The 11,848-nt window shown below is 43.0% G+C and overlaps 1 protein-coding gene across 1 annotated transcript in view; it reads left to right on the top strand.

Annotated features, from left to right (window-relative positions):
* Positions 1 to 516: 516 nt before the first annotated feature.
* LOC119942201 (cytochrome P450 3A24-like) overlaps positions 517 to 11,848 on the top strand; it is a 32,597-nt gene continuing 21,265 nt past the window's right edge. The window contains exons 1-3 of the mRNA XM_038762853.1: positions 517 to 693; positions 4,299 to 4,392; positions 8,132 to 8,184. Of these exons, the coding sequence (XP_038618781.1) occupies positions 623 to 693; positions 4,299 to 4,392; positions 8,132 to 8,184 (218 nt within the window). The 5' untranslated portion in view covers positions 517 to 622. The remainder of the gene's footprint in view (positions 694 to 4,298; positions 4,393 to 8,131; positions 8,185 to 11,848) is intronic.

The raw sequence follows: 11,848 nt of genomic DNA, 5'->3' as shown, positions 1-11,848 counted from the left end.
CTCTCCCAAGTACTTAGTACAGTGCTCTGTACACAGTAAGTGCTCAATAAATATGATTTACTGACTGGCCTCCTTAATTAGGCACAGGGCTACAGAATTCAGTTCTTATCAAAGGTAAACACAATCGACTCCAGATTTGACTTTGGGTCCAAGAAATATGGAAAGTGCTGTGGGCAAAATAGTCTGGCCATTGGAAGCTTTGACGCTGGCTGTTCCAGAATTCCCTCGTGTTCTGAGCTGGATTTTGAGACTTGATCAGAAGGGTGGAAGCTGTAGGGGTGGGGGTATTGTGAGGGTAGGATACACAAGGGTATCTCCCAGTTCTCTGAAGCACCGGTGTTGTTTTAGTAGTTCAGAACCCAACATCTAAGGGCTCTCAAGAAACCTCTGTTCAGGGTTGCAAGAAGTCAAAGACAAATTGGCTTAATTAATAACTAGTAAACACGCTTGTTCCCTGTTCTCTTTCCTATTTGATCAGAAGGCCAGTGACGTGACAGCACCAGCAGGAGGAGGAATAAAAACAAGTTGCTGGGGCCCATGCCTTACTCAGAGGGAAGCAGAGAGCAAAAATCTCAGGCGAGAAAACAGGGAGCCTGGAGCAGAAAACCTCCCCAGGGACAAGATGAATTTCTTCCCAACTCTTTCACCAGAAACCTGGACTTTACTTGCTGCTTTTGTGACACTTCTGATTTTGTAAGTAGACTTGATTTTCTTTCATGGTACAATCCACTAAGTGCTTCAAAGTGATCTACAGTCTTTGTTTCACTGCAGTGAACTTTCTGTCATGGACAAGATCCTCTGATCCCTGTACAGGGTGTAGAGGACAGAGGGGAAAAGGTTATGTGATCTATGCATTATCATAAAGCAGTCCCTTTCAATCAACCAATCAATCAATCATATCTATCGAGTGTCCTCCCCAGACACCCCAAACAGTAAGCTCATTGTGGGCAGGGAATGTGTCTGCTTATTGTTGTATTGTTCTCTCCCAACCACTTAGTACAGTGCTCTAGACACAGAAAGTGCTCAATAAATATGATTGAATGAATGAATGAATGAATGTGTGTGTAGAACACTTGGGAGGGTACAATATAGCAGAGTTGGTGGATATGTCCCCTGCCCACAAGAAGCTTACAGAATAGAATCCCTTTGCTACACAGAAAATGAAGATTGAGACACTGGAGAATTGATATATCTGTCACCTTTCTCTGTCGTTCCATGGTGAGTGATAGAGAACTCTCTGGCCTGGCTCATAGTGTTCTGAGTCCTCACTGCAGTGCAGAGCACCATATCTCAGTGGAAAGAGCCCAGGTTTGGGAGTCAGAGGTCATGGGTTATAATCCCTGCTCCACCACTTGTCTGCTGTGTGACTTTGGACAAGCCACTTCACTTCTCTGGGCCTCAGTTGCCTCATCTGTAAAATGGGGATTAAGACTGTGAGCCCCACATGGAACAACCTGATCACCTTGTATCCCCCCCCACCCCCAGTGCTTAGAACAGTGCTTGGCACATCGTAAGCGCTTAACAAATGCCATCATTATTATTACAACAGGGAACATCCTGAATCTGCTACAGGAGTGGTGGTTCATAATGTACCAGGCGATAATGAAGAATGGCTGTTGCATTAGGATTCTATTGGGTCATTAACTTCTAGACTGTGAGCCCACTGTTGGGTAGGGATTGTCTCTATATGTTGCCAACTTGTACTTCCCAAGTGCTTAGTACAGTGCTCTGCACACAGTAAGTGCTCAATAAATACGATTGAATGAATTAACTAATAATAATAATTAGTGTGGTATTCGTTAAGTGCCTACTGCATTCCAGGCACTGTACTAAGCGCTGAGGTGAATACAAGCAGATGGGGTTGGACATAGTCCCTGTCCCACATCAGGATCACAGTCTCAATCCCTGTTTAACAGATGAGGTAAGAGGCACAGAGAAGTGAAGTGACTTGCCCAAGGTCACACAGCAGACAAGTGGCAGAACTGGGATTAGAACTCACAACCTTCTGACTCCTAGGTCCAATGCTTCTATCCACTCTGTACCTATTCAGAGCGGCGTCATTTAGCGGAAAGAGCATGGGCCTGGGAGTCAGGGGACGTGGGTGCTAATCCTGGCTCTGTCACCTGCCTGCTGTGGGACCCTGGTCAAAGTCACTTTCTTGGGGCCTCAGTTTCCTCACCTGTAAAATGGGGATTCAATTCTTGTTCTCCCTTCTACTTAGACTGTGTGCTCAATGAGAGACAAAGACTGTGTCCAACATAATTATCTTGTTTCTACACCAGTGCTTTGTACAGTGCTTGATAAATATTATCATTATTATGATTCAAAGCACTTGCCTCAGGACTGGGTTAGACTCTCCCATCCCACCTGATCCTGGAAGCCTGGCAGTGAGGGTGAAGCACTGAGAGAGAAGCTATGGCAGAAATTTGAGAGACAAGGTGATGGAAAGGAAAGATGCCCTTTTTAATATAACTAACAGGCCCCTGATACTGATGAATAACCTCTCATCCAAGGATAAACCCACCATCAGGCCATACAAGGATTTCCTACCCCAAAAAGTCTGGATACAAATTTCTTGCCTGAGAAGGAAGAAGTCAGACTAATGACGAGATTCCCCTTTCCTAATTATTGCATTTATTTGTGCTCAGGCTGGGAAAAGACCTGGGTTATTCCTCTATTGCAAAACAGAACTGGTTTCATGGATGTTGAAAAATTTCTTCCTTCTATGGTCTCAGACTGTCTTTCTCTAATAGATGACATCATCCTTAAAATCAACATAGACGAGAAGCATTGACTTTTGTTTCCTAGAAAGAAGCTCCAGAAAGGCACGTGGTGGAATTTCAGGGTCTTGAAAAACTGCAATCATTCAGTGGTATTTATTGAGTACTTACTATGTGCACAACACTGTACTAAGTGCTTGAGAGGGTACGGAACAACAGAGTTAGCAGATACTTTCCCTGCCCACAGTGAGCTAGCAGTCTAGAGATTGGAGTTCAGAACATTGGAGAGTGGAGAAGCATGCATGGAGTTGGGGGTGGGCTGATGACCGGCTGTAAGTGGGGACCAGTGGCAACTGAGATCTGGGACCCCTTGACTCTGCATACCCGGTCACCTGTCTTCCCACTGAGCTACTATGATAAATTTATTGTTTTGTTTTTGTTTTTAGGTGTTTTCTTCTTTTAAATGTTTTGCCTTACTATGTGCCAGGCACTGTACTAAGTGCTGAGGTAGATACAAGCTAATCAGGTTGGACACAGTCCATGTCCCACATGGGGCTCTTAGTATTAGTCCCCATTTTACAGATGAAGTAACTGAGGCACAAGAGGGCAACTGATTTGCCCAAGGTTACACAACAGACAAGCAGAGGAGCCAGGATTAGAACCCAGGTCCTTCTGACTCCCAGGCCCATGCTGTATCCACTAGGCCATGATGCTTCTCATTCCCTCATACTCCCTCTGATCTGACTCTTGGCTGAACCCTATTCTCTGTCTCCTCCTCCTCTCTCGCTGCTGTCCCACCTTCTCTCCCCTCTTCCCTAACCTGGGACTGTGCAGCCCCATCCAGGTCAGCTATTAGCTCTCTTGAGCAGCTGCCACTTCCTCTCCTGTACTGCATCTCACTGTAACCCAACCTGCCCGTCCGGAGCCCAGAGCTCCAGCGCCCAAAACAAAGATTACCACCTAATCACACAAACAGGCCAGGTCTACCCAATGAAGTGGTGGTCTGGCAAGTCGTCCAGTGAATTTGGGATGTGTAGTTAGCCATTTCTTGTACTATCTCCACAGAACTGGTTACCTGTCATCCCTCCACTTTACTTAACCCCATCGAGATCAGGTCAAATTTCTTTCATAAAGTTTCAAGTAGCTTCCAAATCCTTAGCCTCTCTCAAATCTGGGAGGAGGAGAAGGGGATGCAGATCCATTTCCAGTTACCTGGGAACAGAGCCATAGTTTAATGGCTTGCCCCAAATTAAATGACATGCAGGAGAAGGACTCAGAATAGAAACTTATTCAGGAAATCTATCCTTGTTTTCCCTTTCGGGGACGCATACAACGAAATGCTGTTGGACAGCAGTCTTGTGTGGCTGAAGAAGTGGATGCAAGCTTCGTGGTCCCTTGTTGAAACTGAAAAGTAATCTTACCTCAGAGATCTAAGTAGAGTTTGAACCAGGGTGTGGAATAACTGATTCAGCTAGATGTGCAGCATGGCAGGGAGAGACTATGTCTGACTGAACCAGATGGATGATTCCACTTTAATATTTCAATTACTCATTTACCATCCTGGTGTTTACATTACAGATATGGGATCTGGCCATATAATACTTTTAAGAAGTTGGGGATTCCTGGACCAAGGCCTCTGCCGTTTTTTGGGACATTTCTGGAATATCGAAATGTAAGTAATAGGAACAGTTTCCCCCCAGGTATTTTAAACTTTTAACTCATCCATTTATTTCTGATTCAGATTCTGGGTCTTGTATCCCTCAGAAGAGGCTGGGTAAGTGGTGCAAGGAGGAAAGGAATGGTGTGGAATCAGGGATTGGGAACGGATTTTTAATCCAATTTCTCAGTAATGACATAATGGCTGATTCTCATTGTCCAAATGGGTTGGAAGCGTTATAACTCTGCTTATTTCCTCCTTGTATACATCCAAGGAAATCCAAGAGCATCCCCACTGCTAGCTGAATTATCTGGTTTGGCTGCACAGAGAAAAAAAAATAAATTAATGGTGTTTAATGAGTATCTTCTGAGGGTTAAGTACTGTATTAAGCACTTGGAAGAGTACAGTATAATAGAACTGGTAGACACATTCCCTGCCCACAACGAGCTTACAGTCTAGAGGGTGTGACAGACATTAATATAAACAAAAATAGTAACTAGCAATAATAATGGTATTTGTTCAGTGCTTGCTATGTTTCAAGTACTGTTCTAAGTGCTGGAGTGCATACAAGGTGATCGGTTTTTACACATTTCCTACCTCACATGGGGATCACAGTCTTAATCCCCATTTAACAGATGAAGTAACTGAGACACAGAGAAGTTAAGTGACACATCCAAGGTTGCACAGCAGACAAATGGCAGAGCTTGGGTTTAGAACCCAGGTCCTTTGACTCCCAGGACTGTGCTCTCTTTCTATTAGAGCACACTGCTTCACACTAGGCCATGTGCTTAACAACTGAACTGTATAACTGTAATAATAATTATTATAATAATTATCATGGTATTTCTTAAGTGCTTACTATGTGCCAAGTACTGTTCTTAACACTGGAGTAATAATAATAATTATTATTATGGCATTTGTTAAGTGCTTACTATGTGCAAAGCACTGTTCTAAGCACTGGGGGGATACAAGATGATCAGTTTGTCCCAGGTGGGGCTCACAGATGAGGTAACTGAGGCTCAGAGAAGTGAAGTGACTTGCCCAGGGTCACACAGCAGACACGTGGCAGAGCTGGGATTAGAACCCATGACCTCTGACTCCCAAGGCTGTGGTCTTTCCACTGACCCATGCCGCTTCTCCTAGCATGCAGTATACTGTGCTGTAATTTCTTGGTCTGTAAATTAGTTTTGTTTGTAAAATTTTCACAATATAGTACAACTCTTCCCTCCCACTCTCCAACTGCTCCAGTGACAGCACGCCTGGCAGGGATGTCGTGCAATCCTCTGTGGCTGGAACAAATCCCTCACATAGATTCTTGCTCCTGAAGTCATCCCAACTCTTCCAGGGCTCTTTCATATTTGACTCTATTATCGTAGATGCCTGCTCAATCAGGCTCAGCCTTAGTGTCTGTATGGTGAGGGAAAGAAGTCAATCCTGGCCAGAATTACAGGATACAATCAAGGCATGAGCTGTGCAGACAAGTGAGCACTGATATATGCCTGTGTGTGTCCAATTTCTAAAAGAGAACTCAGTGGGGGCTGTGAGCGTATGGGGTTGGGGGGTGCCCGTTGTGAGCAGGGAGTGTATCATTTGCTTGTTCTGTGCTTCCTAAGTGCTTATACAGTGCACTGCACCCAGTGACGATGATGACGATATTTACTAAGTACTTACTATGTGTCAAGCACTCTGCTGAGCACTGGGGAAATTGTGAGATAATCAGATTGGATGCAATCCCTATCCCACATGGGGTTCGCAGGCCAAGAGGAAGAGAGAATAAGTATTTTATTCCCATTATATAAACAAGGGAACTGAGGCATAGAGGTTTTAAGGGACTTACCCAATATCACACTGCAAGGCAATGGTAAGGTCAGAACTAGAACCCCTGATTCCTAGTCCTAGACTCTTTCCCCTTGGCCACATTGCTTAGTGGGTACTTAATAAATCCTCCACCTCTTTCTCCCCCTCCTTCTTCTACTTCTCCTCCTCCTCTTCCTCCTACTATCCTGCTACCACTGAGTTGGGACCGTGGCTGCCCATCATGACCCTGGAACACAATAGGGAGGGCTTGTGGTCATGGTGAACTGCCTCCACGGGCTGGTGGGATCCATCTAGATCCCCAACAAAACTACAAAATGGAAACCTCAACTCCTTAAAACAGTTGGCAGAGCACAAATCTAGCTTAAGTGGGGTAATGAACCCTTCAAAATGGGTGGAATTTATAGAATCTGTCTGTTCTTTGCCCCATGGTTAGGTGGGAGACAGAAAAAAATATTCTAGATCTCTGATCTCCCTGGAGGGGTGCTTTGGTGGAAGGAAGCTCCCTACTCCTGGGAAGCCACAGTGACTAAGAACGTAAGCAAGCACTGCCATTAGTGAGTCAAACAAGACATGGACCAACACAAAGAATGTTGTCCTTTATTGAAGAGGGCCTTACCAAAATGAGACCTTACCCCTACACGTGAATATGGGTGGAGAAAATGGTACCTGACCAACATTCTCTTTCTTGTTGTTTGTAGGGAATGATTGAATTTCGATTTTCTAATTCATTTGTCTCTTAAAGGGACTGTCTCTTTTTCAGAGTCTGCTCCCAGTAACCTATGTGCTCAAATAGAGCAACTCCTTCCTTGATAGCTATTCTAGCTCCCTGTGGACAGGGATCATGTCTACCACCTCTGTTCAGTTGTATTACACCAAGCATTTAGTCGTGTATTTCACCTAAGTAAGCTTTCTATAAATACAATTGAGTACATTTATATGATAGTTTTTATATTTATATATATGTGACTATATAATATTATTATTATTATTATCCCAGTATTTGTTAAGTGCTTACTGTGTGTCAAGCACTGTTCTAAGCCTGAGGTAAAAACAAGCTAATTCAGTTGGACACAGTTCCTGTCCCACATAGGGCTCACAGTCTAAGAAGAAATGGAATTTAATGCCCATTTTAGCAGTGAGGGAACTGAGGCACAGATAAATTAAGTGATTTGCCCAAGGTCACACAGCAAGCAGTTGTCAGAGCCAGGGTTAGAACCCAGGTCCACTGACTCCTAGGTCTGTACTCCTTCCACAAGGCCACGCTTCTTCTTTGTTTATAAATATTTAATTAAAATATATAAATTCAGAGTTTTGGCAAATGAGGTTGAGTCCTCATCTGGGGAGCAGCATCTTGTAGTGGAAAGATCACATTGTGTGTGCTTAACAAATACCATTAAAAATATATATCTTGGGCCCTCTCTGTAGCTAATCTGTCCTCGCAAGAGGAAAGCATCTGTTGCCCTATTGCAGCTCATAGTGAGATGAATTAAATTATAGACTAAGAAATCCTAATCAAGAACACTAAATAAGTCCCCAAAACACTATTAAGTTCCGCACTGCTCCAGGCAGTGGTCCTGGATGTGACATCCTTCCTTCTAGAGATTTAAAAGGTAGGCTTCACTCCTTCTTTGCTGGGGGATAGATGGTAAACCCATCAGCCATTTCCTGGTGGACCCTGTGGACACTGGAGCTCCTGCTCTTAGAAGTTCCCCTTCCTTTTTCATAGCTCTAACACCTGGATCAATCCACTAGACTTCAAGCTCCTTGTGGGCAGGGAAAGTTCCTGCTAATTCTGTTGTACTCTCCCAAGCACAGTGATCATACTAAGTGCTCAATAAATATGATTAATTGATTAAACACCTGCCTTCTTTCTACAAACTTTCTCCCTGTGCACCACAATATCTGATGTCTAACCAAATTCTTTATTCTTCTTTAGGGAGTTTTTGAGTTTGACCAGATGTGTTTTGAAAAATATGGTAAAGTGTGGGGGTAAGTATTTCCCAGTAAACCTTCCCAACATTTTTTTAATGGTGTTTGTTATGCGCTCACTAAGTCCCAGACACTTTACTAAGCACTAACCACTTCTGTACATACGTGCTTATCAGGTTAGACACAGTCCATGTCCCAAAATCTTAATCCCCATTTTATAGATGAGGTAACTTAGGCAAAGAGAAGTTAAGTGGCTTGCCCAAGGTCACATGCTGGATTTTACCCCAGGTTTTAGGTCTGAGGATGAGATTTTGAAACATGGTTGAACATGCAGCAACCAGCCAGCTTCTGCTGCTTACGCAGGAAATACTCTCTCTCTCTCTCTCTCTCTCTCTCTCTCTCTCTCTCTCTCTCTCTCTCTCTCTCTCATTAGCATTAACTGATTCCACAAAAAATACTATTCTGAGCAAAAAAATCCATACGGAAATAGTTACTCATAGAAAACAATAAAAGGTTCATTAATGCATTCCCAAAATCTAAAAAATGGAGCAACACAATATGTCTACAGTATATGTAAAACCAGTTATAAAATAATACAGTATAGTTATATAATCAGCAATGTAAATAGATATAATAAAAATTTTTGAATTACATCAATGGCATTTATTGATTGCTTACTATGTGCAGAGCACTATACTAAGCACTTGGGAGAGTACAGAACGCAGAATTAGCAGATACATTCCCTGCCCATAATAAGCTTACAGTCTGGAGGGGGAATCGTGTGTATTTACATATGTAAATACTTAATTTTCAAAATGTTCTCTTTCACATGTGATTCACTAAAAAGGCTCCTTGTGCTAATGAACAAGAAACCTCTCAACTAATGGTAAAATGAAATGGACTTTAATCACTTTATTCAAGTCAACGGAAATATTTCTATGGTAGGATAGGAGAGGTTGGGAGGTGTTTAAGCAAAGTAAACTTGGCATCATTGTCTAAAGCAGTAAAATAAATACCAGCTTGAAAATCCAGGAGTGCTATTTTGAGAGAGTATTAAAAGAGTGGCATTTATGACCACAGATTGTTGAGTGTGTGTGTGTGTTTGTGTGTGTGTTTGTGAGTGTGTGTCTATCAATCAATGATATTTATTGAGTCCTTTCTATGTGTAGAACACTGTACTTAGTGCTTGGGAGAGTACAACAGAACTGAATTAGCAGACACACTCTCTGCCCATAGTAATTTTACAGTTTAGAGGGGGAGACAAATTAGTATAAATAAATAATTTATAATATATAATTTGAAGATGTGCATGTAAATTCTGTGGAGTTGAGGGTGGGATGAATATTAAATGCTTAGTACAGTGCTCTACACACAGTAAGCACTCAATAAATATGATCGAATTAAATGATTAAAGGTCAAAAGTCTAAGTGCATAGATGACACCGAAGGGATAGTGAACCCGGGAAAGGAGGGCTTAAACAGAGAAGGCCTTTTTGGAGGAGGTGTGACCTTAATAGTGCTTTGAAGGTGGGATGAGTGGTGGTCTGGCATATCCCGAGGAGGAGAGAGTTCCTGGCTAGGAGAAGTAGGTGGAGAGGGGTCAGTGGTGAAATGGATGAGATCAGGGCACAGTGAGTAAACTGATGATAGAAGAGCAGAGTGTGCGGGCTGGGCCATAGTAGGAGAACAGTGAAGTGAGGTTTGGTGGGGAAACTGATTGAGGGCTTTTAAATCAATGGTATAGAGTTTATGTCTAATACAGTGGTGGATGGGGAACCACTGGAGATTCCTGACAGGGGGGACTGGGGGAGATATGGACGAAACGTTATTTTAGAAAAACAGTATGTGCAGCAGAGTGAAATATGGGACTGGAGTCAAGAGAGACAGGAGGTTGGGAGGTCAGCGAAGAGGCACACGCAGTTGTCAAGGTGGAAGAGGATGGGTGAATCAGCATGGTAGCAGTTTGGATGGAGCAGGAAAGGTGGATTTGAGCAGCATTGTGAAAGTAGAACTGACAGGATTTGGTGACAGAGTAAATACATGTGTGGAATGAGAGAGATGAGTCCAGGACCAATGCTTGTTCTCCCTCCTGTTAAACTCCCAGTTGGTGAGTGTGTGAGGTGGGTAAAACAGGACGTCATTGGAGTAAAGAACTGAGAGGAGGTGGGCAGTGAAAAGATCGCCAGGTACATCCACATGCGTACTGAACTCCCCAAGGATCAACATAGGGATGGAGAATGAGAGGAGTAATGTGAGAAAAGTATCAAAAATGTTCAGAAAGTTGGAGGAGGGTCCTGGGCAGGCAGTAGATGATTGGGACTAGTAATTGGACTGGGTGGTAGAGATGGGAGATGTGGACTTCAAAGGAAAGGAAAGAGAGAGATGGGGGAGGTGGGATGGTGCAAAAATAGCATTGGGCAGCAAGGAGAAAGCCCACTTCTCCCCTCAGTGGAGGAGTTCAGCAGCCTTTGTGCATGGCTCTGGAGGGACTGCCCCAACTTAGATCTCTGGCACTTTCATTGCTGCCTCTCACAGCCTTGCTACCGTGTTGGGAATTATATTATTATATTAATCAAGTTCATGTATATGAATATATAAATTGTCCTTCCTTTTCTGTGGTGTTACTGATTGTGAAATTCCATCCCGGTGTGCAACGGTGACTGCAAAGATCAATGCCTGAACACCACCTCTTCCAGCATCCGTTACTGAGCTTGTGGGTTTGTCCCATGTATAGCAGACCTATTTTCAAACCCGTGTCGTGGTACCCTGATCCCTGCAAAGGCTCTGCCCAAGAAGCAGCACTCCGTCTCCCAATGACTGCCTTCCAGCCTAGTCCATCGTTGCATTGCTATCTCATCTCACATTGTGTGAGACTCCAGTTTCCGGTGCCTGTCAGTTATTTGTTCAGCTTCCCACAAGGTTGTAAATGCTCACTTTAGGTTCATGATGCTACTGCTCCCACGAATCTTCTTTACAGTTCTGTAGCTTCATGTCCCATGACTTAGAGTCATGTTTACCATGATTTTACCAGTGAACAGTCACAACCCAATAATGAATTTGGGCAGCAAGACAGATGCTATTTATTTTCCTGACAACCAAGATTAAAAACAAACAAAAAACCAACAAAAACACACTTTCTAAAAATATTCCAAGCATCATCCCTTAGGTTCTGCCAGCAGTAGCTTTAGAAGTGCCATTTTTTTTGTATTTAGAAACAATTTCAACTTTAGATAACAGGGCAGAACTTCAGTAACTCTGATAAATCTGTATTATATTTGTCCCTGTTTGTATCCCTACTTTTAATTTTCTACCACCTACACCTCTCCAAAAATATCCCAGGCACTGAGGGATATTGATTGGATTGAGGGATGCTATCCTTCGCCTGCCTGCTGAGAAATTGTTGTAGCACTAATTAAGGTGATGGGGAGAAAAAGGGGCTGACGAACTCAGAGAACACTGTTAGCCTCTTCCCATGATGACAACTATGATCCAGCCTAATTGGGATGTTCCTTAGAAATTCCAATTTGAGGGAAGTTGATAATTTATTTGGAAATCCTAAGGTTTCAAAGCTAGGTAGTCTTTCCCATGTCCATTCTTAACTCTCTTTTGTAACAATGAGGGTTTTTTTTAAAGCAAATATTGTGATTTGGTGAGAAGGGAGGTTGGGTTATAGTTGACTCATTATGTGCAGGCATTCAGGAGAATTAATTTGATTATGAAATTAC

The sequence above is a fragment of the Tachyglossus aculeatus genome, chromosome 21, assembly GCF_015852505.1.
Source record: "Tachyglossus aculeatus isolate mTacAcu1 chromosome 21, mTacAcu1.pri, whole genome shotgun sequence".
NCBI classification, from domain to species: domain Eukaryota; kingdom Metazoa; phylum Chordata; class Mammalia; order Monotremata; family Tachyglossidae; genus Tachyglossus; species Tachyglossus aculeatus.
Note: the sequence above shows the minus strand (reverse complement) of the source record. Positions and strands in the feature narration are given on the sequence as shown.